The sequence below is a fragment of the Pseudorca crassidens genome, chromosome 14, assembly GCF_039906515.1.
Source record: "Pseudorca crassidens isolate mPseCra1 chromosome 14, mPseCra1.hap1, whole genome shotgun sequence".
Lineage (NCBI taxonomy): Eukaryota > Metazoa > Chordata > Mammalia > Artiodactyla > Delphinidae > Pseudorca > Pseudorca crassidens.
The window spans coordinates 1,306,950-1,332,987 of NC_090309.1; the positions used below are offsets into that span (position 1 = coordinate 1,306,950).

The 26,038-nt window shown below is 42.9% G+C and overlaps 1 protein-coding gene across 6 annotated transcripts in view; it reads right to left on the bottom strand.

The window, feature by feature from the left end:
- Positions 1 to 14,230: 14,230 nt before the first annotated feature.
- The window catches only part of LIMS1 (LIM zinc finger domain containing 1), a 94,444-nt gene continuing 82,636 nt past the window's right edge, over positions 14,231 to 26,038 (bottom strand). For 3 of the 6 annotated variants that reach the window (XM_067703997.1, XM_067703998.1, XM_067703993.1), the window contains exons 3-11: positions 24,407 to 24,473; positions 23,652 to 23,772; positions 23,150 to 23,299; positions 21,749 to 21,899; positions 21,223 to 21,315; positions 20,404 to 20,452; positions 19,274 to 19,349; positions 18,902 to 19,093; positions 14,231 to 16,914 (exon numbers count right to left, since the gene is read on the bottom strand). In XM_067703997.1, coding sequence (XP_067560098.1) covers positions 18,946 to 19,093; positions 19,274 to 19,349; positions 20,404 to 20,452; positions 21,223 to 21,315; positions 21,749 to 21,899; positions 23,150 to 23,299; positions 23,652 to 23,772; positions 24,407 to 24,473 — 855 coding nt within the window. In that variant the 3' untranslated portion in view covers positions 14,231 to 16,914; positions 18,902 to 18,945. Of the gene's footprint in view, positions 16,915 to 18,901; positions 19,167 to 19,273; positions 19,350 to 20,403; positions 20,453 to 21,222; positions 21,316 to 21,748; positions 21,900 to 23,149; positions 23,300 to 23,651; positions 23,773 to 24,406; positions 24,474 to 26,038 lie in introns of those variants that run through there. The other 3 variants (XM_067703995.1, XM_067703996.1, XM_067703999.1) reach the window with 3 other exon arrangements.

Sequence of the window (26,038 nt, forward strand, 5' to 3'; positions counted from 1 at the left end):
GCCGTCGCCGGCGAGAGCCCGACGCGCCTGCGAGTGTACGTGCGTGCGTGTCGCGTCAGCCCTGTGCGCCGCGCAGGCCCGTGGGCGCCGGCGCGCGGAGGTGACTGCGCTTGCGCGGCGCGGAAATAAGAAGCTCGCGGGCTGTGTGACGCGGCAGAAAGTGCATAGCGACTACGTGGGCCGCGAGAAGCAACGTCCGTGAATAGCCCGCCCCACAGGCGCTGGAGGCGGACGGGGTGTACCCGGTGCTGACGTCACTCTTCGGCGCCAGTCGTGTGCGTCAAAGCGCTCGTTTTTGGAATTTGAATTTTTAGGTCTTAGCTTAAAACAAGTTTCATAAAATGTTTTCAGTAGGTTTTAGGATTAAAAAGATCACATCCGTGTATACAGGGAGTTTAGAATTTATGGTTATGGATAATTTTGATCCTTTTTTTATAGACTTAAAACAGTTTTATCCAACACATGGAACTAACCTGGCCTCTTACAGCCTATCCTTTTTGATTTTTCAATTTTTCCAAATTTTCCACAATGAGCAATTATTGCATTTATAAAGAGGGAAAATAAAACAGAACATTCTGGTTCTGTTTTATTTCAATCATATTGGATGTGAATTAAGGGTGGCTGGTTTGGAAGAGCCTACCTTGGGTAGTTGATCTTCCTAGTATTGGGTGGGCCAAAAGTGCCTTCCGTTTTTTAAGTAAAAATAAAAGACACATTTTTCGTTTTCGCCAAGAACTACATTGAACAACGTATTCACCCTTTTGTTCCACTACCTTCTGCCATTTTTCAGGCAACTTCGTAATCCCATCTTACCAAAACTTTTTATCTTTTTGAGCAAAGAACTGTTCAGGTGCCTTTTACAGTCTTTCAGGGAACTGAATTTTTTTCCATTAAGAGAATTTTCTAAAGACCGAAATCAATGGAAATCCCTAGGCGCAATGTCTGGTGAATATGGTAGATGAATCAGAACTTCCCAGCCAAGCTGTAAATAACAGTTTTTTTTTTATTTTGCCTGGTCATCAGAGAAACACGCAGTCTTGCGTTATCCTGATGGAAGATTATGTGTTTTCTGTTGACTAATCCGGACGCTTTTCGTCGAGTGCTGTTTTCAGTTGGTCTACTTGGGAGCAGTACTTGTTGGAATTAATTGTTTGGTTTTCCGGAAGAAGCTCATAATAGAGGACTCCCTTCCAATCCCACTATAGACACAACACCACCTTCTTTGAATGAAAACTGGCCTTTGGTGTGGTTGGTCATGGTTCATTTTGCTTGCCCCACAATCTTTTCCGTTCCACATTGTTGTACATATCCACTTTTCATCGCCCATCGCAATTGGTTTTAAAAATGGAACCTTTTTATTTATGTTTCAGTAGAGAATCACGTGTGAAAATATGGTCAAGGTTTTTTGCGCTTAACTTATGTTGAACCCACACATCAAAGCGATTCACATAACCAAGCTGGTGCAAACGATTTTCAACGCTTGATTTGGATATTTTGAGTATGTCGGCTATCTCCCGCGTGGTATAACATTGATTGTTCTTAATTATTGTTTCGATTTGATCGCCATCAACTTCAACTGGTCTACCTGACCGTGGAGCATCGTCCAGCGAGAGATCTCCAGCACGAAACTTCACAAACCACTTTTGACACGTTTGATCAGTCACAGCACCTTGTCCATACACTGCACAAATCCTTTTTTGCAATTCGGTTGTGTGTGTGTGTGTGTGTGTGTGTGTGTTTTCTGGTTGTGTTTTTACCTTTCTTGAAATAATAGAGCATAATATGCCGAAAATGCTTTTTTCCTTCCATCTTCAATATTAAACTGGCTACACAAAAATTCACCAATTTTGATGTCTTTTTTTAAATGCACGCTGATATGACAGCTGTCACATACAGTCTAACAAAATTGTTTCGAATGAAGTTAAAGACCACTAAGTGCTGCTAGAGGCACCTTATGGAAAAAAACAAAAGAACCTTTGGCCCACCCAGTACTTGCCCCAGGTCCCAGCTAATGATAGCTTATCAAGGGAGTGGTGAGGGGCCTGCCCCTCTACTGGTTTCCCTGGTAACTAATGAGCCCACCTGAAGTCAATTCCCCTATAACTGGTAATCCCTCTTTCCCCGAGGAAGTGGAGACGCCACCCTGTCCTGCCCTCGGTCCACTGCACACAGTGGGGTGTTGCTCCAGGATCTTGCTTCAGACGTGTAAGCTCCTCCATCCATTAAACTATCGATGTCTCTGTTGCTGACTCCGGGCTCTTCTGTCTTGAAGCTGGGCAAGCACAGGGCTTGTAGGCCTGCGGGGTGCAGCCCAGCAGCTTCACATATATTGACTCGTTTGATGCTTCCAACAACTTCGTGAAGGTAATGTTGTTTGTTATTATGCTCAAGTCGACAGATAAGGAAACCAAAGGAGTGGACAGGAAAGCAACTTTGCCAAGCACACCTGGTAAAATTACTACCTTTAATCTGTTTTACTAGAATATATTGAAAAGGAGTAAGCCAAAGAAAAAACCTTGAGGCACTCAAGAGGCTTTTCTTAAATACATTTATTAAGCTTTGAAACTTCAGTTTTCACCAAATGGGAGGATGAGTCTGTCCTGCTGGGCTTTAAAAATAGACATTCTTCTCCAGGAAGATGTCCATCCTAGCCCACATCTTTTCCCAGCATGGACCAGATCCATCCCAACTTGTTCTCACAAGTAATTATCCTTCCCCCAAATCACACAGCTAACTGTAATGTTCTCTCCGAGGACCACCTTACCGGTGGGATGGATTCCACTCTAATGGCTGCATCACTCATGTTGATGCATTACAATTTAATTCAAATGAGAGTTGAATCCATAGAAATATCACTTATGACGTCTTTCATCAGCCACAGTTTTACCTGATTAATCTGAGTCCTCAACTTCTGAATTAATTGAACTGACAGGCATCCAGCATTGATGCTGATCAAATCAGGAGCTTTTTCATCTCCTCAAGTCCACCTGTCCTCTGCGGCTGCTTACCATCCCTGGCAGACACCTTGTCTTTCATGTAATCACATGACTCTTCCTTCAGAATCACGCATGCCGTCAGTTCATCCCATCATTTTCTCAGCACTCTTATTTTGTACGATTCCACAGTAATCCTAAACTACTCGTAGGTAGCACTGGGAATATTCTCATGACATTTTTTTCTCTTTTTTTTTCTCTTTATTTTTTTCTCATGACTTTTGAACTTAGTAGACACGACGAGGTTAAAATGTTCATAGAGAACCTCAGAAACAGGAGGAACCAACAGGACTGCACGTTGCCACCGATGCTATCTTTTGTTCTTGGACATAATTAAGTTTTCATTTAAAAACTTTTGCTTTCATCACATCTGTAAAAATAGAGGCTTTTGTACATGCTACTCTCAATGTCTGTACAACCTAAACTGCCTTACGGTGCAGAAATGGATCCTTCATCCATGAGATGAGGAAGGATTTAGAGCTATCACATGATAGCACGACCCTGCCTGGGATCACGCAGGCAGAGCTTGCACAAATCATAAATTAAGAAATGTGTATACACACGTATGTATATGCATTTGTATGTGTACATCTATATGTGTATACATATAGGTGTATGTATATGCACGCACATGTGTGTTTGTATGTATGTGTCTCTGGAAATTGAAGTCCCTAAATCAGTGCTGTCTAATATAATGTGACCCAACATGGATTTTAAAATTTTCTAGAAGCCACACTTTAAAAAATAAGAAGGAACAGGAGAAATTCATTTGAATAGCCTTTTATTCAACCCAGTATATTTAAAACATAATTTCAGCATGCAATTAATATGAGCAAATTGTTAATAAACTATCTTACATTCTTTTCTTTGTACCAAGCGTTCAAAATCTGATCTGTGGAAATTGAATCTGCGTTTAGATTTCATAAAATTTAGGGTTGAAAAAATAGATTCATATACCCAAGTTGTCCCGAACATACTTAGAAGTTATCAATAATTGAATTGAATAGCAAGTTTTAAATTTTAAATTAATTAAAATTAATTAAAAATCCAGTTCCTCAGGAGGACCAGCTACATTTCAATTGCCATGTGTGTCTGGTGTGTTGGATGGCAAAGCTCTCATAGTTTTATTGACGTCGAACTTAGAAAGGAAAGAGTTGTGTTGGAAAATAGATACTACTTGTAGCAGTCAGTGTGGCTGACAGAAAACTACAGAAAAAAAAACTACAGCGTCCCAGAAGGTAAAACACAGAGCTTTAAGGAGAGAATAATCAACAGTGTAAAATGCTGCAAAAAGATCAGGAATGATGACTGAGGAAAACTCTTTAGACTATAAGTTGATTTTTGAAAGAAATGGTGCAGGCAAAAAGCAGCCTGCAAACGGTTGAGGGATTAGGTGGTGAAGAAATGAACGCACCTAAGTGATGATTACTGTCTTTTTATTAGGGAAAACTGACGTTGGTACTCTTTGGTAGATAATCACATAGAAAAATTGCCCATTGTGGGGTGTATAGTTTCATGAATTTTAAGGCATGCATAGATTCATGTAATGACTACCACAGTTGGGATACAGAACAACTCCATCATTCCCCAAACTGACTCACACGACTGCTTTAGAATCACACCCTCCCAGCACTGATCACTCCCCACACTATAGTTTTGTCTTCTCAAGAATGTCTTATGGATGGAATCATACTGTGTGTTTTCATACTGGCTTTGTTCACTCAGCATAATGCCTTTGAAATTCATCCAAGTTTTTGCGTCCTCAATAGTTCATTCTTTTTCATTGCTGAGTAACATTCCACAGGTGAGCGGACCACAGGGTTATCCATTGACCAGTTGTAGGGCATGTGGGTTGTTGCCAGTTTCTGGTGGTCGTGAAGAGAGCTGCTGTAAACATTTTTTTATCAGTTTTTTCTTCAATGAACACAAGTTTTCATTTCTCTAGGGCAAGGGTTTGCAAACTATGGCCGTTGTGTGGACTGGCTGCCTGTTTTTTTTTTTTTTAATAAATTAATTTAGTTGTTTTTGGCTGCGTTGGGTCTTCGTTGCTGCGTGCTGGCTTTCTCTCATTGCGGTGAGCGGGGGCTACTCTTCGTTGCGGTGCGCGGGCTTCTCATTGTGGTGGCTCCTCTTGCTGTGGAGCACGGGCTCTAGGCGCGCAGGCTTCAGTGGTTGTGGCACGCAGGCTCAGTAGTTGTGGCTCGTGGGCTCTAGAGCGGAGACTCAGTAGTTGTGGCGCACGGGCTTAGTTGCTCCGCGGCATGTGGGATCTTCCCGGATCAGGGCTCGAACCCATGTCCCCTGCATTGGCAGGCAGATTCTTAACCACTGCGCCACCAGGGAAGTCCCTGGCTGACTGTTTTTGCAAATAAAATTCTTCTGCAACACGACCATGCCCATTCGTTTATGTGGTGTCTTATGGCTGTTTTGTGCTGTGAGAGTTGAGTAGTTAGTTGTGACTGAGACCTATGTCCTACAAGCCTAAAATATTTACTCTCTGGTCCTTTAAGGAAAACTTTGCTTATAAGTCCTCTAAAGAAAGACTCAGGCCTCCAAGCCAGAGTCTCGCCCAAGCCTCTCACCTCCTTCGTGCCACCTCCTTGCCTTTCCGGCATCCACCTCTCCCACGCCCTCTTCTCTGTGTGCCTCAGTCTCCTGCCGGAAGAAATGGGTTGAGCCCCAAGGAGGCTGAGGAGGGATGGGGGAGGGCCTGGGGTGGGTTCTGCCCACCGCCCACCCCAAGCCATAGGGGCTCTAGCCAGGGCCTAGGAGAGGAGGGCGCTGGCTCGGGGCGGGGGGGTGGGTAGCTGCCCCCGTTACTGCTGCTGCTGTCTTGCTGTAGTCACCTGCCCCGTCCCTTCCCTCTTTCCCACTGCTGTCCATGGTGAGGAGGGAGGTGCAGTCCCCAGTTCCTACCCCGCAGGGCTGTTACTTGGTTTTTAAACGACTGGTTGGGATAAAATCCTAAAGAAATAAAACTTCCAATGGATTAAAGAAAAAAAAGACTGAGGAGTGGGACTGTTAGGTCCTCTAGTGGGTGTTCTGTACAGCTTTACGAGAGGCTGCCGAGCTGACAGAGTGGCCGCCTCAGTGCTGCGTTCCCACCAGAGGTACGGCGCCCTTGTCAGCACTTGGTACTGCCAGCATTTTTAAATTTAAGCCATTCTAAAAAGCGTGTAGCAGAATTTGTCATGGTTCTGTTCTAGCCCCTCACAGGTAATATTGCTGGACATTTTTTCATAGGCATATTTGCCAGCCATATATCTTGTTTGGTAAACTCTGTGTTTTACTTGTTGCCCATATTTTAATCCGGTTGTTTGTTGTGATGAGATAAAATCTACATTTTAAGGCAGAACAAGAAAATTTAAACATCAAGTTCTCTGTCTGTGTCCCCTGGGCTTTCCCCCTCCCTCCCTAATGAGCAGTGTGCATCTGCATTACACATTAACCAGACCTCCTCAAAGATGGGAGTGCCTGCTCGAAGGTAAAGAGCTTTCCTTTCTCCTTTCTTCTGAGCTAGCTAGCAATGTGACTTCTTGAAAGAACCGTGCTCTTTCCCAGCTCTGCAGGGGGTCATGGTGACTTGCACCTGGGCTTTGTATCCTCGTGAACTTTATGCAAAATAAGTAAGTCATTTTGATTTACGATCCTTTGTCTTGAAAACTGTTTAGGACTGTGCCTTCGACATCTAACAGGTAGAACAGTTCTCAGATCTTCCGAGAGTCGGCTTCCCAGGTTATAATCCTCAGTTTGGCTCGAGTAAAATTTCTTTTTTTTCCTTCTTACCTTGATTGTTAATTGAATTTTCATCAACAGTTGTCTCACTGTTGAGTTTTGAGTGGACTTGAGGTATTCTGACTGCAAGTCCTCTGTCAGACATGTAACTGGGAAACATTTTCTCCTAGTCTATAGTTTATTTCATTCTCTCAACCGTGTCTTCCACAAGGCAGACATTTTTTGATAAAGTGCAGCTTATCAATCCTTTTGTTTTCTGAATCATGCTTTTGCTGTCACATCTAAGGACTTAGGACCCCTGGTCATGAAGGTTTTCTTCTGTCTTACGCTTTATATTTAGATGTAGGACCCACTTTGAGTTGATTTTTTCACTAAGTGGAAGGTTTTTGTCCAGAGCCTTTTTGCCTATGGATGTCTAATTGCTATAGCAGTATCCTTTTCCATTAAATTGCTATGGCCCCTCTATAGAAATCAAATGACCATGTTAGCATCTGTGTCTGGACTCTCCCTTTTGTTTCACTGATTTATGCATCGAACTTTTTACAGATACCTCACTGTCTCGATTGCTGCAGCTTTATATATGCCTTAAAATCAAGTAGTGTGATTCTTCCAACTTGACACTTCTTTGTCAGAATTGTTACGTTCTAGTTCCTTTGCCTTTCCACATCCATTCTACAATCACATTTTCTGTATCTATAAAATATTCTGCAGGAACTTGATTGTAGACGTGTTCAATCTGTAGATTAGGGCAGAGAGCATCACCATCTCTACCATGTCTTCCAGTCCACTGCATGGACCAGTTATTCAAGGTCTTCAGTTTCATCAGTGTTTTGTGGTTTTAAGTATACACATCCTGACATGTTTTGTTAGGTTATAGCTATTTCATTTTTCATAGAGCTGATGTAAATGTTATTTTTTAGATATCAGCTTACAATTGTACATTGCTCATATAGAGAAATACAACTGATTTTTGTCTGTTGACCTTGTATCCTGTGACATTGTTAAAACTCACCTATTAATTCAAGGAGTTTTTAAACATTTTTTTTGTAGGTTACTTGGGATTTTACACATAGACAATCATGTTATCCAATCTGTATGCCTTTTATTTCTTTCTCTCGCCTTACAGCATGGTCTAGGAATTTTAGTAGAAGTTTGAATGAGACAGGTGAGCGAGGACATTTTTCCTTGTTTCCAGTCTTAAGGAGAAAGACTTTCACCAATAAGTACAATGTTAGCTATAGGTTTTTTGTAGACGCCTTTATCAAGTTAAGGAGATTTCCTTTTATTCCTGGTTTGCTGACAGTCTTTATCATGAATGGACATTGAAATATGTCGAATGCTTTGTCTGTATTAGTTGATACGATCATGTAATGTTTTAAGTTGTTAATATGATTACATTGGATTTTAGAATGTTAGGCCTGCCTTGAATTCCCAGGATATACCCCACACGGTGGTGTCGTGTTTTGCTTGTTTCTTTTTTTTTTAAAGATAGAGAGGGACTTCCCTGGTGGCGCAGTGGTTAAGAATCTGCCTGCCAATGCAGGGGATGCAGGTTTGGTCCCTGGTCTGGGAGAATTCCACATGCCGCGGAGCAACTAAGCCCATGCGCCACAACTACTGAGCCTGCGTTCTAGAGCCTGTGTGCCCCAACTACTGAGCCCGCATGCCACAACTACTGAAGCCTGTGCGCCTAGAGCCCGTGCTCCACAACAAGAGAAGCCACTGCAGTGAGAAGCCCGCGCACTGCAACGAAGAGTAGCCCCAGCTCGCTGCAACTAGAGAAAGCCCGCGTGCAGCAACGAAGACCCAACGCAGCCAAAAGTAAATTAATTAATTAAAAAAAAAAGGTAGAGAGAGAGAGAACATTTTATTCTTTCCATAATGAGCAGCAGCAGTCAATTGAGCTTCACATTCTGGGTCGGACTTTTAAGTATGATTTGTTTTTCATAATGTATTTTATTTTTAAAAAAGGAAGCACAGGGGCTTCTCTGGTGGCGCAGTGGTTGAGAGTCCGCCTGCTGAGGCAGGGGACACGGGTTCGTGCCCCGGTCCGGGAAGATCCCACATACCGCGGAGCGGCTGGGCCCCTTGAGCCATGGCCGCTGAGCCTGCGCGTCCGGAGGCTGTGCTCCGCAACGGGAGAGGACGCAACCAACAGCGAGAGGCCCGCGTACCGTAAAAAAAATAAATAAATAAAAAGGAAGCACAGGTGTATTTTGAGAGAGAAGTAAAATATAGAAAATGCAAAATTTGTTTTGACAATTGGTATACCATATTTTGAAACAGTATAATTATTTAAAAATACAGCATAGCCAACAGCCTATAAAATTTCTTTTGGCATTTCATTTGGTAAAGTAGGAAACCTTTCTTAAATAAAAGTTAGCTATCAACACAGTCCATAAGTTAGATTGTATGTTTTTGGGTTTTTTAAAATATTTTATTTTATTTTGGAGTGTAGTTGATGAACAATGTTGAGCCAGCTTCCGGTGTACAGCTAAGTGATTCAATTATACATATACATGTATCTATTCTTTTTCAAATTCTCTTCCCATTTAGGTTATTACAGAATATTGAGCAGTATTTCCTGTGCTATACAGTCGGTCCTTGTTGGTTATCTATTTTATAATTTTTTATTTTTTGATATTGCTTTTTTAAAGTTATTTATTTTATATTTTAGCTGCATTGGGTCTTTGTTGCTGAGTGTGGTCTTTCTCTAGTTGCGGTGAGTGGGGGCTACTTTTCGTTGCGGTGCGTGGTCTTCTCATTGCGGTGGCTTCTCTTGTTGCGGAGCACGGGCTCTAGGCGTGCGGACTTCAGTAGTTGTGGCGCACGGGCTCAGTAGTTGTGGCTTGCGGGCTCTAGAGCACAGGCTCAGTAGTTGTGGCGCACGGGCTTAGTTGCTCCGTGGCTTGTTTCTTTATCGTGGTAAAATACACAGAACATCAAATTTACCATTTTAACGATTTTTTTAGTGTATAATTCAATGGCATTAAATACATTCACAGTGTTGTACAGCCATCACCACTATCCATCTCCTAAAGTTTTTTAATCATTCCAAACAGAAACGCTGTACCCATTAAACAGTAACTCCCCATCCCCCCGTCCCCATCCCCTGGTACCCTCTACTCTATGTCTCTAATGAATTTGCCTATTCTAGGAACCCCATAGAATGGGAATCATACATTATTTGTCCTTTTGTGCCTGGCTTATTTGACTTAGCCTTATGTTTTCAAGTTTCATCTATGGTACAGCATTTTTCAGAATTTCATGACTTTTCATGGACGAGTTTGTATTAACCTTTTATATACTACTCAATTCAATTTGCTAATTTTTCTTGAGGATTTTGCATTTAAGTTCACGAGGGATATGGACATTTTCTAATTTCCCTTGACTTTCTCTCTTTGATCCATCGATTATTTAGAAGTCTGGTGTTTAACCTCCAAGTGTTTAGAGATTCTCTTGTTATGTTGGTCTTATCGACTCCTGGTCTACTTGCACTAAGATCAGAGGACTAACTTTACATGATTTTAGTTACTATTTTTAAATGGATAAGGTTTGTTTTATGACCCAAGATACAGTCTACCTTGGTGAATCTACCATGTGCACTTTAAAAGGATGTGTATTCTGCTGTTGATGGGTGGAGTGTTCCACAAATGTCTATTAGATCCACTGGGCTGATGGTCCTGTCCGGTCTGTGTCACTATTGATTCTCTGTCTCCTAATTATGTCAGTTACTGAGGGAGGAGTATTGAAGTCTTCAGCTATAATTTTGGATTTGTCTATCCCCCCCTTTAGTTCTGTCAGTTTTTGCTTCATGAATTTTGAAGCTCTGGTGTTAGATGCAAACACATTTAGGACAGTTGTGTCTTCTTGGTGAATTGACACTTTATTATTGTGTGATGTCCTTCTTTATCCCCGATGATCTTCTTTGCTCTGAAATCTACTTCGTCTGATACTAATATGGCCACTCTAGCTCTTTTGGTTAAAGTTTCTATATTTCTTTTTCATCCCTTTACTTTTGATGTATGTATGTCATTATAAAATGACAAGAAAAGCTAAAGCTAGTTTCTTGTTCAACATATAGTTAGGTATTGTTTATCCACTCTGACAATGTCTTTTAATTGTTACGTTTAGTCCATTTATATTTAACGTAATTATTGATGTTTAGATCTATGTCTCCTATTTTATTATTTGGATTCTGTTTATTCCATTTTTAATTCCTCTGTTTACTCTTTTCTGCCTTCTTTTTGGTTATTTGAGTATTTTGTATAATAATATTCTCATTCCGTTTTGATTTATCTATTGTTTTTGAATATCTCTTTGTATAGTTGTTTTTTAAATGGTGGCTCTAGGGCTTCCAATATAGATAATTATTCACAGAGTACTCAGAACGAATACTTCACCATTTCAAGTAGAATGTAGAAACTTTATGGCCATATAGATAGCTTTACCTTCCCCCCTTTATGTTGTAGATGTCTTATATTACATGTACATGAACTGTAAATGCCACTGAACAGTGTTATAATTTTTCCTTTGTCATCAAATATATTTTAAAAATAGAGGACAGATTCACTAGACAGAGATCACCAAGGAAAGAGAAGACTTTAATAATACCCTAAACAAACTAGACCTAAACGACATCTATTGACAACTCCACCCAACAACAGCAGAATACACGTGCCTCTCAAGTGCACATGGAACATTCTCCAGCATAGACCATATGCTAAGGCATAAGATAAACCTCACTAAGTGCAAAAAAATTGAAATGATACATACGAAGTATGTTTTCCCACAACAATGGAATGAAATTAGAAATCAACTACAGAGCGGAACTGGAGAAATTTACAGATATGTGCAAATTAACAGCATACTTCTAAATAACCAATGAGTCAAGACATCACAAGGGAAATTAGCAAATACCTTGAGATGAATGAAAATGAAGAGGCAACATGGTCTGTCGTAGCACGTATGTGTCCCAGGGCCAGTTGGGGGCCGTGGGCGCTGCTGCTTCTGAGCTCTAGAAGTTCTGATAGCTTTGTGGAATGCTGGAAGCTGCTCAGGGTGGAACGTGCTTTGCCAAGTACCCAGCAATCGCCGAGCTCCTCCTGTGAGTGGCAAGGGTACAAGGACAAAACGAGTCCTGCCGTTGGGAGCCATCCTTCTGGCAGGAACACAAACCAGTACATACAAGTGCTCAAAACAGCTACTGAATCAGAGGTGTGAGCAGAGGATTTGGGGAGCAAAGGACAGTGACTAGTTTTGCTTGAGGAAGTCAGGAAAGGTTTAAAAAATGGGGTGAATTTGATGTGAGTCTCAAAAGTGAGGAGGGTATATGGATCTCAGGAGGGCAGGTGAACGTCTGGGAAAGATAGTCCTGCGTGATGGGCATGGCCATTGGGAGAAAACAGACTCAGCAATAGGCTGGGACCTGCTTGTTCGGTGAGCCTAATGAGGCTGGTAAACAAGGGGAGTCGAGCGATGGCTGCTTGGAGGTCAGAGCAGAGTGAGGAAAGCGTGGAGCCAGCCAGGGCGCCAGCTGGGAGGAAGAAGGGCTCTGGGACCTTCCGCAGCTGAACGGCTGGACTTTGGGGTCCTTAGCTGTGGGGATGGGAGGGGTGGGGGAGGGGAGAACAGAGGGCAACTCGACCTTAGCCTGGGAGCCTGGAGAGATGGTGATGCCACTAAGGGCAGTGGGAAAATGGAGGAAATGGGAACTGGAAGAGGGCCAGGGCCCCTGCCCCCAGGCCGGGCTAGTGGGTATTTATTCTCCTTTCAAGATCCAGCTCCAGGAGACCCTCCCCCGCCACCTGCGGGGTGCTGCCCGTGTGACCTTGCAGAACCTTATGCTTCCCCCCATGCTGTGCTGTAATCACCCGTCTCTCTTTCTTGGGCAGGAGGAAGCCAAGGCCTGCACCTGCCCAGGGGAGGACACGGCGTGCAGGACTCAGGTCAGACATTTGAGGAGGGGAGGAGGGAACGATAGAGCCCCAAGAGCACTGGGCAGCTGAAGGGTGTGAAGATAAAGAACTGAAGCAGCTCAGAATTCAGGGTGAACGGTGGGAAGACTCCACCAGCAGCCTACATGGTTCTCAGATTTGCCTTATGTACAGCAATCAGCCCATTTGCTTTTATTCATATACATGAATGTTTCTGTGATATACTCAAGACGACTTGAATTTTTCACACACACAGACATCCACCAAGGAACAGGGTAGAAATGTGCACGAGCTCGGAAGCACAGGAACCACCTGGGTTCAGGTTCTGGACACGCCACGTCTTGCCGTGCAAGCTCAAAGGGCCTCCTTGACTTCACAGCCCTGGGGGTTGTCAGGATTAAATAACACCGTGTTACCTACAAGGTGGCTGCCGTGTGAATGCAGAGTCTGACTGACATTTTTACATGGTTTGGATATCGTACCACTTAAACTGTTTTCCAGAAAAAACTACATACAAGTAAAAGTTTAAAATGGCTTTAAAAGAAAAAAACGTGGAACTCTTTTTAAAATTGAAGTGTAACCGACCTATAACATCAAGTTAGTTTCAGGGGTACAACATAATGATTCCATATTTGTACACATTGCAAAATGATCACAATGTCTAGTTAACATCTGTCACCATGCAGTTTTCTTTTCCCGGAATTTTTAAAAAATTAATTTATTTATTTTTGGCTGCATTGGGTCTTCGTTGCTGTGCGCAGGTTTTCTCTAGTTGCGGTGAGCGGGCCTCTCATTGCGGTGGCTTCTCATTGCAGAGCATGGACTCTAGGTGCGCGGGTTTCCGTAGTTGCAGCATGCGGGCTCAGTTGTTGTGGCTCACAGGCTCCAGAGTGCAGGCTCAGTAGCTGTGGCGCACGGGCTTAGTTGCTCCGCGGCATGTGGGATCATCCCGGACCAGAGCTCGAACCCGTGTCCCCTGCATTGGCAGGCGGATTCTTAACCACTGCGCCACCAGGGAAGTCCCCACCATGCAGTTTTAACATTTTTTTCGTATGATGAGAACTTTTAAGATCTATTCTTTTAGCAACTTTCAAACGTGCAACTCAGTATTAATAACTGTAGTCACCATGCTGTATGATGCCCCTATGAATTGTTTATAACTGGAAGTTTGTATCTCTTGACCCTCTTCACCCATTTTGCCCACCTCCACCCTCCCACCCCACCTCTGACAACCACCTATCTGTTCTTGTTTTTTTTATGATTCTTGCTTTATGATTATTGGGGTTTTTAAAAAATGATTCCTCATATAAGTGAGATCATCCAGTATTTGTCTTCTCTGACTTATTTCACTCAGCATAGTTGTCCTATCCACGTCGTCCTAAATGGCAAGACTCCCGTCTTATTTCCGGCTGAATAATATTCCACTGTTATACAGACCACATTTTTTCATTCATTCATCCGTCGATGGACGCTTAGGTTGTTTCCAAAACAGCTTTCTTAAGCACTAGTCCTATATTCTCATGGTTCCATGTCTCAAAGCCATTCAAGTTAAGCAAAACACAACAGTTATTTTTAACAATTATGAACATTTATTAAGCACCAAGAGTATACTGCACTGGTTGCTATATAAAAACACAATTATTGACATAGTGTCCCTGCCACTGAGCTTACAATCTAAAATGAAATACAATAACAATGCTGTAAGCCGACCTCAAAATTTCCTTAATTTAGAAATTGCTATTTTGGCAAATAAATGAGGCAAAATGATCTACCATCAGTTACAATGTTAATAAGGCTTTGAACATGATCCAAAGAACGTTTGACTTGTACCCAAACGTTTTCCCAATTATCTTAGGCTTGATAAGAAAAAGACCATGTAGAAGCGGTAAACAGTGAATTATTTCAAACGGCCTTGTAGGATTTTAAGCCAAGATTCGCTCACTAGCCTGAGTTTCTCTCCGGCCAGAGGAAGCCGTGCGAAACACCGTGAAGTAAGCAAGTCCATCCTCTCGTCCACTGACAACTGTTCAGCCCTTCCTCCCCCCATGAGTGAGGGCTCTGTGTCCCCTACAGCGGAGAAGGTGTGTGTCTGGATAAAACACCCCACAGCCTTGGAGGCTTAATGAGGCAGACTTGCAGGAAATACGAACTCGTATTTTATGAGAGGGGTGAGCAGTGGGACCTCTGCTACAGGAGAGACGTGAACCGAGCAGCAGTTCAGCCCATGCCTCTTCCCAGTGATTAGAAACACAGGCAAATGGGCGCCTTCTGCTCCGAATTTCTGGTGGGAGAGCATTTAGGAATTTGGCATCGAGACCCCCAGACTGAAAACCCTGCACTATTCTGCCTGTATCCACAGTATAGTATTTAATAAATACTTTGAAGATTTTTGTTGCTGGTCATATATTAGCTGACAAAGGCACGCTGAAGGGATTCTGATTCTTGCTGTCAAATGCAAAGACAGTTTCAGACTTCTAAGCACAGTCTTGAACTATATATTGATTATCTTCAATCACTGATAATTCTTTGAACTCTAAAAGAACACTAAAAAATAAAGCAATTGGTTATAAATTAACTGAAATACAGTTTACTCTGTAAAGTGCATGCACAAATGTTTAAAAAATACATGCATACAAATATTTTAATGGCAGACTGGTAGCATCCTGAGATTTTTTTTTTTAATGGTAAAACAGTATTTCAGCAATTTTTGGAAAAACCAATAATTTCCCCCTAAGTCCACCTTGGCAATTTTCTTTTACATGATAACATAGCAGCAGCAACATTTAAAAAATGTTCACAAAATTTGCTTTGCATACAAGTTTATCAGGAAAGACTGGTCCAGAAACTTCAGGATAAAACTTTTTACAAAGTAAAGTAATTCACCACTTTTAACCTAAAATTGATACCTAAACATTCCTCTTGCAATTTAAAAGTGTCATTTATGCCTCCTACTTATAGGAAATAAAATCTAATTATGAGATTTGTAATGAAAAATTTGAAACACACATCAACATCCTTCTCTTCTAGTAAGATTACAGAAATTAATTTCAATGTGTTTCCCCAAAAAGTGAAAAAAAGTTTAACATATAATCATGGCTGTGGTAAATGAATTTGAGTTTACAAATCTCAGTCAGTGCACTTGTTTTTAGTTTGTAAGGTGTTAAACAGCTAGAATTCCTGATTAATGTATGTATTTTTCTAAGGCAAGGCAAGTTCGTTTATGTATAAAGCATAGATATTAGCTGGTTATAAAGGCAATAAGAGCAACACATATACATTCACTTTTTTTTAAAGTGATACATTCCAAACTACAGAACATTTAATTTCATGTCCTATTCTAAGACTACATCTTTGACCTTAACCTTAGAAGCATAATTGCTGTAATACATTAAAAAATACTTCATTTCCCCAATATTGTAAAGTATACTGTATTTTCAGATACCTAGTATAAATTGTTTTGCACAAAATTTAAAAAGGAATACTATCAGCTATAACTACTGTGTTAAGTAACTGTGTGAAGAAGTTCACAAGGAGAACAAAATGTAAAACTAAGCACAGTAATTAAGGCGTTTATAACCCTAACAACAAAACCCCCAATCACGTAGTTCTGAATATACTTGCTTCTTATCTTAGTAATGTGTGTGTTCATTTGCCACTAGTTTGATAAATGCACTAAGATTCCATAAGGTCTGTTTTTCCTGGTTGGTTGTTTTTCTTTCTTATATCCTCCCAAACTGCAGTTGCAATTAATTTGCTTTTGAATACGAAGTAAAATAGTGTTTATATTTTTATCTGAGTCACGTAAAAGCTGACTGCTTACTTTCATTTTTAAAAGTTATATTTAACTTTTTGGACCTCAATTAAAATTTAACACTTAACCATGTTTCTTTTGCTATTAAGTACAGTTGCCATTTCAAATTGATAAGGGTTACTAACAAAGGCAAATTTTGATCTCATCCATGTTTTAAATATGATTACACAAACTTTTTTTAATGAGAAAAAGGAGATGAAGAAAACCATTCAATAGGTCTTCTTCACTCTCAACTCTTGCAATACAGCTTTAAGGAAGGGTGTATTAGGTCAAGCAATGTTGTCATCTCTTATCTTTGCAGAGAAGAGAAAAAATAAGATGAAGTTATTTCCTTCCTAAGGTCTCAGCTAGCTTCTTAAGTCTTTTTTTCAGCTCCAATGGAAATTTCTCATAGCACTTCTTACAGACTGGCTTCATGTCAAACTCCACAAACTTATTCCTAAAGATAACAATAATAATAATAAAAAAAGAAATTAGTGGAAATGTAGTCAACATTTGTATACAGACAGACAAATAACGTGCAGTAATTTTACTGAAGTAAATGAAGACACTATGCATATTACATCTGTATTCATATTAGCAAAAAACTATAATTCTAATCTCAATTCTAATCATTACGGTAAACATAAAATATTCACAATATCATTTGAAGGAAGTTGCCCTTGTAAATTGATCTTGTACATCTATCTAATACAGAATGGATGTTATCGATACATTTTAGTCTGTGCTAAGTATACAGGGAATATAATGTAAATAAAATTCAGATAATTAAAGTCAATCACATTTTAAAGTACCATGAGAGCACTTTAAAGAACAGTCATTCAAAGCAAAGAACTGTATTTCTGTAATTTGAACGATCCTCTCTTTACTGAAGGCAAAATCATCTTACTTAGTATTTTATATCATGTAGCTGTGAGGTTTCATCTTTCCTGGCCTCCCATCCCCACAACACTAACAAGCATCTTGAAAAAAATCTAACATAATATATAGGTTATTTTGGTTGGCTGTCTGACAGAAAGCTTTAAATCACTCTTCAAGGGCACAAGTGGACCAGGTGGTCACATCTGTGACCTGTGGTCTGTGGTCACATCTGTGAATGGCATATGTACGGAGAACTCAACTCTTTTTAAAAAGCCAGGGCAATACACACTCTCAATTCACTTGTAAAACAATTGTGGACAGGTGTTGAGACCGCCTCCTAGCTATGGGTGATACATCTCCAGCTGACAGTTATGAGCGCTTATCACCATTGAAATCATGGGTCCTTAATTGTGAATGGAGCAAATGCAGAATTTTACAACTTGCTCATTTTCTGTGAAATTTGGGACAGGTCCAGTGATATGCTGTCAGCTGTGACATATTATTATATCTGCTGATATAATTTTAAAGAACAACATTAATGACAAAGTTAATTCCTGACCACACATTTAAAGTGAAAAATCTTTTATTTTAAAGCACCACATGGGAATTATTTTTACTGTTTTTCAGAGATCCTAATGCTGACAGTTATTCACATGATGTTACATTTCAACTAGCAATTTGATTTAAATAGTACCATTGAGTTAAAAGTTCTCCCAAAGTCTTCTTAGAACAAAAGCTATTAAAACCGCCATGTTTTTGATGAAAGAAATAAATTATCCCTGCTCCCAGAGATAATGCTAAACAAACCTTACGTTGTTTTAATCTTATATCTGAATTTTAATTCCTCTTTAATTTTAAACAATAAAAAAACTTTTAGAGCTCATAACACAATGGTACTATGAAGGAACTGGGACAATCATGCTAGCAATTTAAGAGAATTTCCAAGATTGAAATATTTCCCATAAAAATCAGGAATACAATTGAGTTTGAAAACATCAAGAAAATGAGTTCATAACCAGCAGCATGTGGGCAGTGAATGAAAGCACATATACACACACCAGAGATGCCGTATCTTATTATGTACCTTAGAGGGTCTCTGCTTAGACAGGAAACATGCTGAGAGGATTCAGTTTAATACAGAACTTAGAACATGCAACACTGGAATTGATCAAATTATATTATTCTAGGCAAAGAAACCAAAAACCAGGATTTTAAAAGCTGCAATTATCGGACAAGAATACTTTGAAACTTTTCCAGTCTCTATTAGGAGATTAGAATTCTTCCCTTTGAATCCACTGGAAAAAGAAAAAAGAAATCTATACCATATTGTGATTAAAAAAACGAGCTGAGAGAGTCTACAGGTTCAGGGACAAAAGTGAAGTACAAGCCAGTGTTAAGTGTGAACCCTTCTCAAGGTGTGGAACTTTAATAATTAGGCAGAAGGACCAGCTCTACATGGGACAAATGCTTCTATTTCAACCTCTCCTGGCTACAGATACATGCCCGAAAGTAACGAAAAACGCAAGAGACAAAAACAGAATGAAAACATATTCTAAAGGACTAACCAAAGGAGAAAGCAGTGAAAATGCTGACAGAGGGATAGAAAAGTTTACAAACAGACTGGCTTTTTCTTTTTCTGCTTGTCTTTATCCTTTGCTTCTCTCTCCCGTTTGGCAAGTCGCCTCTTAAATTCTTCTGGCATTTTCTCATAACAGTGTTTGCAGACTGGTTTTAGATCAATTTCAACAAACTTATCCCTTTGCGCAGGACAGAGAAGGAACAGGAGAAAACAGGGAACAATTAAAGGAAGAAGCTTTGCTCTTAGAAGGCCTGAACAGAAAGAAGAAATAAGGCATCAGATCATTCTTTTTAAACTCTGTTAACAGCGTCCCCTAAGCGCTCGTCGCGGGGCTCGCGGGAGCCGAGGGCAGACTTACTTGAGCGTTAACTTGGCGCTGCAGGTGGAGCAGGAGAAGCAGTGCACGCACCAGGCCTTGTTGAGGGCGGAGACCACTAGGGGACAGGAGGGGGACGTCACTCACCACACCCACCCGTCCCCTCCCGGGGTGGCTGCCCTCCTCAAGGGCTTTTCTCACCGAAGAGCCACACACGGCACTAAAGTTTCAGGGCCATTAACTGACCTTCAGTCGACGTTATTCATTAATTTATCTCGTCACGTTGTCAGAACACACAACCCCAGCTCTGCATTTGTCTCCCACGACTGTAGGCTTCCCCTTAGGGAAGATCACCGTTGTCTTTTCAACCCGTGTTGGTGGTTAATGTTTTCTTCTCCCGTGAGGCATCCAAACGGCAGGTACCAGATCTTCACGCCAACGCCCCCCAGCCCCGCCCCAACTGCCAAGCTGTGACGGCGCGCCCGGCTTTCCTAGCACAGCAGGTAATTAAAACAAAGTCCAGACACTGACTCACCGGCCTGCAGGAGCCTGTCTTCCAAGCCAGCACTAGGGCAAGAGCTTCCCTCCCCTGGCAGCTGCCTCCCGTGGGCGGGGGTAAGATTTATTCCCAAAGGCACTAGAGATCACTTTCCTGAACCCACCCCTTCGTGAAGGGCACGCGGGCAGTGTTTCAGAGAGCACTGGCCGAGTTAGGCTCTCTGCTCAGAGGCTGCAGCAGGAACGTTTGCAACTTCGCCAGGAAGCTTCTGGCAGAACTTGCTGCGCCTGTTGGCAAACACAGCTGCTTCCTTCCCGTCCACATCAATCAGGGACAAGGGGGCGGGCCCTGGAAACACCTAGAGATAACTGCCAGGGTGCAGGGGGCCCTTCCTAAGTGCTCCCAAGAAACACGCCCTGCAGCTTCCGGAAGGAGGGACTGCAAGGAGGAGAGGCCTTGGGGTCGGCCGCTCCTATGGTAACGACCCTCTGGCACTGGCCTAAAGGAGCAGCCAGCCCACCTCTCAGGAGTTAGCGTCTCCCTGCTGGAGAACACTTGGGAAAAGTAACCGGTAACGATCGCAGTCCAAACAACCCTTTTCAATCTTCACATGACCCAAGGGTTTTTGTGTCAAAACGGTGTCCTACAGGTTAAAACCACTGCAGGTACTTACCATCGCCTTCTATAACACGGTTGCAGTGGAAACAAACATCACCAAATAGCTGAAAATGAAAAATTACAACTAAGTATCAGAACACCAAACACTTAATATAAATAATTTCAGTTCTTTGTACAACTTAAAAACAAATAGCTGGCTACCTAAACCCAGAATTTGCCATTACTAGAGAGAGAATCAGCAGAAGTTCACTGACTAGTTTTTACTTCCTACAATGAAAAGAATTTACTCTTCATCATGATCAAAAACAAAGGCTCTGGAAATGGTCTGGATTTCAGGACGCTAAAGGAGCATGAAAACCCTACACTGGGTCTGGTACTGGAGTGGAAAAAAGGCCAGAAGGAGTTTATTGGGTCAGGTGACAGAACTGAAACGGACAGATTGAAGTCATCAATACAGATAACCATGGTCACATAAGAGATTCCTGTATTCTTGGGAAATGTACACTCGAGTATTTAGGAGTAAAGGACCATGGGGAACTCATCATCAAATGCTTCAGAAAAAATACGCATGTGTTTATATGTGTACATAAACTTGTATATAAGGAAACGTGCATTCACGTAAGTGTCGTCTTCATAGAGAGGGCAGGACACACACATGCTGAAGCAGGTAGTAAACCTGAGTAAAACAGGTATTTTCTTTGTATTTTTTTATTTTACAACCTTTCTGCGAGCCTGAAATGATTTTCCAAATGAAACGTTAAAAAGCAATCGCTGGAGCCCAACGTACGTTTTCCCAGAGCTCTCCTTGTACTTAAGTATTGAGAGGCTCAGGCCCATACAAGCGTGCGTAGTATTCCACGAGCCCCGTCACTACCTGGTTGTAGTGGGTTTCACAGTACGCCAGGCCCTTCCTCTCGTAATGGCGATGTCCGAGAAACGGTTTCTCACACTTGGCACAAACAAAATGCTGGAAGAAATTGCGTTAGTCATACTTGGATCGCCATGTTTTATTTACACAGCGAAGCAAAACCCAAGCTGAAGCAGCTCAGAGGAGACCCGTGACAGCCTGGGCTGCTTATGTCACTCGGGCCACAGGTGACCCTGTAGAGCAGCCGGCCTTCGTCCAGGCATCCGGAGGCCTAGACTCGACAGCACAGAGTGAGGACAGAGGTGAGCGTGGGGACACGTCTCTGGGCTGGACCAGGACACCTCCTGCCTCAAGGACCTAGGAAGCAAGAGCACTGCTTGCCTCGCCACTTGGAGGTCACAGAGCCGAGTAGAATCTATGTTCTTAGTCTTCCACGAGGTCCACATGTGCCCCTCAGCGTCTCCCAGCCTCGCCAGCGCACCTGAGCGCCGGGCGTGCCAGGGCCCCGGTCACCGCTCCGCGGGCAACTCACCTCCACGTGCCACTGCTTGCCCATGGCGTTCACCACGCGCCCTTCGATGGGCCGGCGGCAGGCGCCACAGATGGGGACCCCCATCTTGTCGTGGCACGGCAAGCAGTACAGCTCCCCCTTCAGCTCCCGGGCGTCGGCGGTCAGCTCCTTCCTGCCCACGAGAAAGGGACCCGCTGAGCAGCACCGCGGCGAGGCGGGCAGGCAGTCGGTGCAGCCCCTGTGCCTCCGCGGTTCCGAAGAGAACCCGCAACGACCCCTGCAGCTGCTTTTCTCCCCCCGGAGGTGGTCAGAGTAGTCTGATCAAGACGCTTGAACAGGCTTCAGATTCGTATCCAAACCTCCGCCTCGTGCGGTGCTGACAGGCCGGCCACACACCACCGCGCCGGCCACAGCTACCGTCCCGTCTGCCGCCACTTCAGAGTCCCTCGTCTTCCTTAAACGCTGGGGAGGAGCATCCCAGGCGTGAGGACAGACCCGCCGATGTTATCCTCCCAAAATAACCGAGGAGTTTGGAGACTAGCTCCACTTACTGACGCTCACTAGCAAGCTGCTAAGAGTAGTTTTAGGTGAACAGAAAATACACAGACGGAACGCTCAGACCGGCCCTCCTCCAAATGCTTACGTTCACTACTATTTTCAGTCTCCTGAGTCAATAAACAGAGATGGCCCCAAATCAAGATGAATTTCATCGGGTTTAAACGATTCTTTAGAAGTGCTCGTGAACAATGAACCGAGGGAGGACAGGCAAGAGAACGAGATAAGGTAGAAACTGAACTCCCAAAAGAAGCTGTCTGTCAGCCTTCACCCCAGCTCTCCACTCCCTACCGTAACTTAACACGGATGGTCACGCCGACTACAGTAAAGTATCTTTTCCACTAAGTTCTTATATTAGAAGGCAGATTCCGAAGCTCACAGCCTAACAATTTATCATGAGCTTTTGAGGAAAAAGAAAAATTCCCTTTAGGTGTAAATACAGCAAAAGTAACAAATGTAATTTAAGATAACACTCTAATGTCACACCCTGTTATGCACGTACCAAGATAAGACCTTTTTAAGTTTTTTGTTTGTGGGGGGATCCTGGACTGGAAGAACGTGGTTATGAAAAACAGTTGTGGGAATCCTTAGGGATATTCTAATACGAGCTGACTATTTAAAGGTATGTGTATATGTTCACGTGTACACGCACACACACAAATGTGGCAACATGTTGCCTGGTGAAACTGAACAAAGGGTATGGCGGCTCTCTAGGTATTAGTCTCCAGACTCTTCTACAGTTTGAACGTTTTCCAGATTAAAAGTTGAAGGAAACCGATCTGGGTGCCAGAGTAACAGAAAGACTACACATCAGCGTGACCCCTGGTTCCCTCCGTTTGTACAATGAAAAGGAAGACACTGCAGTACCCGCAGTTGGCACAGTTGAAGTGGTCTGGATGGTAGGGGTCGTTCTTGAATATCAGAGGCTGCTCGTCGATGATGGCGTGGCACTTCTGGCAGATGTACTTCCCGAGGCCTCGGGCCTTCTCTCGGTTATGGCAGGGGCGACACAGATGTCTAAACAGAGCCAGAACGGCTTTAGAAGCTTAAATTTAAGATCTAAGGTTCTTCCTAATAATTAAAAAAAAAGATTCCCATATCTATGAAAAGAAATTAAAGAAACCATTTCTTTAAACATCACCGCTGGGCTTAAGAGAGCAGAACCGAGCCCCGACTTTTCACACGGAGAGTTATTTATCCCTCCCAGAGGACCAGACTGATGGCTGAGAAACTCCCTGCGGTAGCCTCTCCCGCAGACACCAGGCCCCATGCCCCGACTCCGTGTCCGAGGCCCCAGGGAGCACGCGCGAGCGCAGAGCGTCACTCTGCCCACCCGTGCCCGACGGGTGACAGGGTGCCATGCTCCTACCTCCCGGCGCTCTTGACAAACCCGATGTCTGCCAGGACCCCCTGGCAGAGGTCACAGCGGAAGCACTCGGGGTGCCAGCTGTTGTTCATGGCTTTGATCACTCGGCCGATGATGAATTCCCCTGCGGAGAGGAGCACACGGGCTGCAGCGCAGCCTCCCCGCCCTCAGCCGCCCCTTTCCCCACGTGTGCGGCTCCCACACAAAGCGCTACGTTAGAAAAGTGCTTCCGTGTCATCTGAGTCCTTGTTTTGGGTTCTGTAGCTGCCACACTTTCAGGCTGTCTATCACATCTCTGAATCTGCTTTTCCAGAGGAGGTACTGGGCTCTCCCTCTCCCGAAGGACTTTTTGTTTTTTTCTGGTCATGGACACAGAAAACAGAAATCCACTGCACGTTTTCTTGTACCACGTACTTAATTTCTTCCTTCATTCAACCTTGTCAGCATGCTACTCGGTGCCCCCAGTCTCTCCTGCTGTGTGACACGCAGGCCACCCCTGCGCGTCTCAAGGTCCCCGCTGAGGCCGCCCGGGCTGCACTGACAGGGAAGAAAGGAATCCTACGGGGCATCGAACAGAAGTCCGGTGAGTCCTGGGCTTACGTTCACCCTACAGGCCCTGAGAAGCGTCATTAACATTACTGACGGGAAGAGGGCTGACAAAACACCGCACCTGCACGCTTTCCTTCCTATGAGCACGTGCTATGAGGTCGTTCTGAAGGAAACTTACTTTTCACCGTGCATTGGGCAGTGGAACTTACCACACTGGTGACAGCAGGGAGCAAAGAGCATCTGAAAGTCATGTTCACAGTACTTCCTTCCTTCAAACTGAAACAGAAAGTACCAGCGACTTGTAAATAGAAAACAATCCCGGGATGAATGGAATTTTTCTGCGGAGACTGTAGGAAAGAGGTTTCTGGACTAGAGCTCTGCCCAGAATCTGTAATCCTCCTGAGATATGTAAAGGCAGACACACTTTGGTACCTTCCTGGCACCTAGTGTGGGCACAGGAAAGACCCGCTGAGGCCAGAACTGATCCTCTGCCCCCAGAGAAGGGTGAGCTCCTCCCACAGACACCCCCCCGGAAAATGTGCACAGACGTACAAACCTCCCCCCCACGTTGAAAATACGTACTTACGAACAGTAAATATGCTAGCATATTTTAAAAAAATAAACATTTTTAAATGGGGCCAAAACCCGTTTAAAAAAATATCCTTTTCCTACAGGTGGAAAATTTATCCTTCATTTCTCTCCTTGAACTGTTTTCCTTTCATTTCCCCCCAAAAGTTTTATGCTACAATACTTTTTCCACCAAGGTCTTTAACTGGTCATCCTACCATATTTCTCTGCAATTAAAATGTATTGTGAAACTTTAAAATTTGTTTTACTTTCCAAATCCATAACGCCCTCAAGGTTAACATTCTTCTTCTTCTGGATTGTCATTACAATGATTATTGGTATACAAATGATGAAAACATAGGTATGTTACGAATGTTACATTTTATTCACTATTTAATTATTTACATGAGAAGCAAACCTTAATGAGATGAGCAGGGCCACTCTTTACCCTCACCATTACTTCATGCTTCCATGGATGAAGATGACTGACCACTGGAAGACTCAGGGTTCAACATTAATTCTAGATTTATTTTCTATTTTGGGGGTTGCTTGTACCCTTTTCATGTAAATAAGTCATGGGAATTATATAATGCGTTCCTTTGAACCTCTGAGCTCCTTACAAGTTATTTGTCAAAATCACATATTGTTTGATTATCAAAATCCATGCTTAATGATGTTCCAGTTGTCAACTCAATCTCCTCAATTATGGAAATCAGCTGCAGATTTAGCTCATTCAATTTATTGACCATATCCCCTACAGCTTAACTAGCATCCGGGCAAAGCAGATTTATCTTGTGCCAGAAAAAGTCTTACTTCATTTTAAAACTCAAATGAATGAGCTCTGATACATTTAATGAGTCTATTTTTTTTTTTTTTAAATAAATTTATTTATTTATTTTTGGCTGTGTTGGGTCTTCGTTTCTGTGCGAGGGCTTTCTCTAGTTGCAGCGAGCGGGGCGGGGCGGGGGGGCACTCTTCATCGCGGTGCGCGGGCCTCTCACTGTCTCGGCCTCTCTTGTTGCGGAGCACAGGCTCCAGACGCGCAGGCTCAGTAGCCGTGGTTCACGGGCCCAGCCGCTCCGCGGCATGTGGGATCCTCCCAGACCAGGGCTCGAACCCGTGTCCCCTGCATCCACAGGCAGACTCTCAACCACTGCGCCACCAGGGAAGCCCAATGAGTCTATTTTTTAAAGTTACAAACAGAAGGTATTAACTCTATACACTATTACTCAATATTGCGTCGCAGTGCATTGTAACCTGTAGCCCAAAGCAGA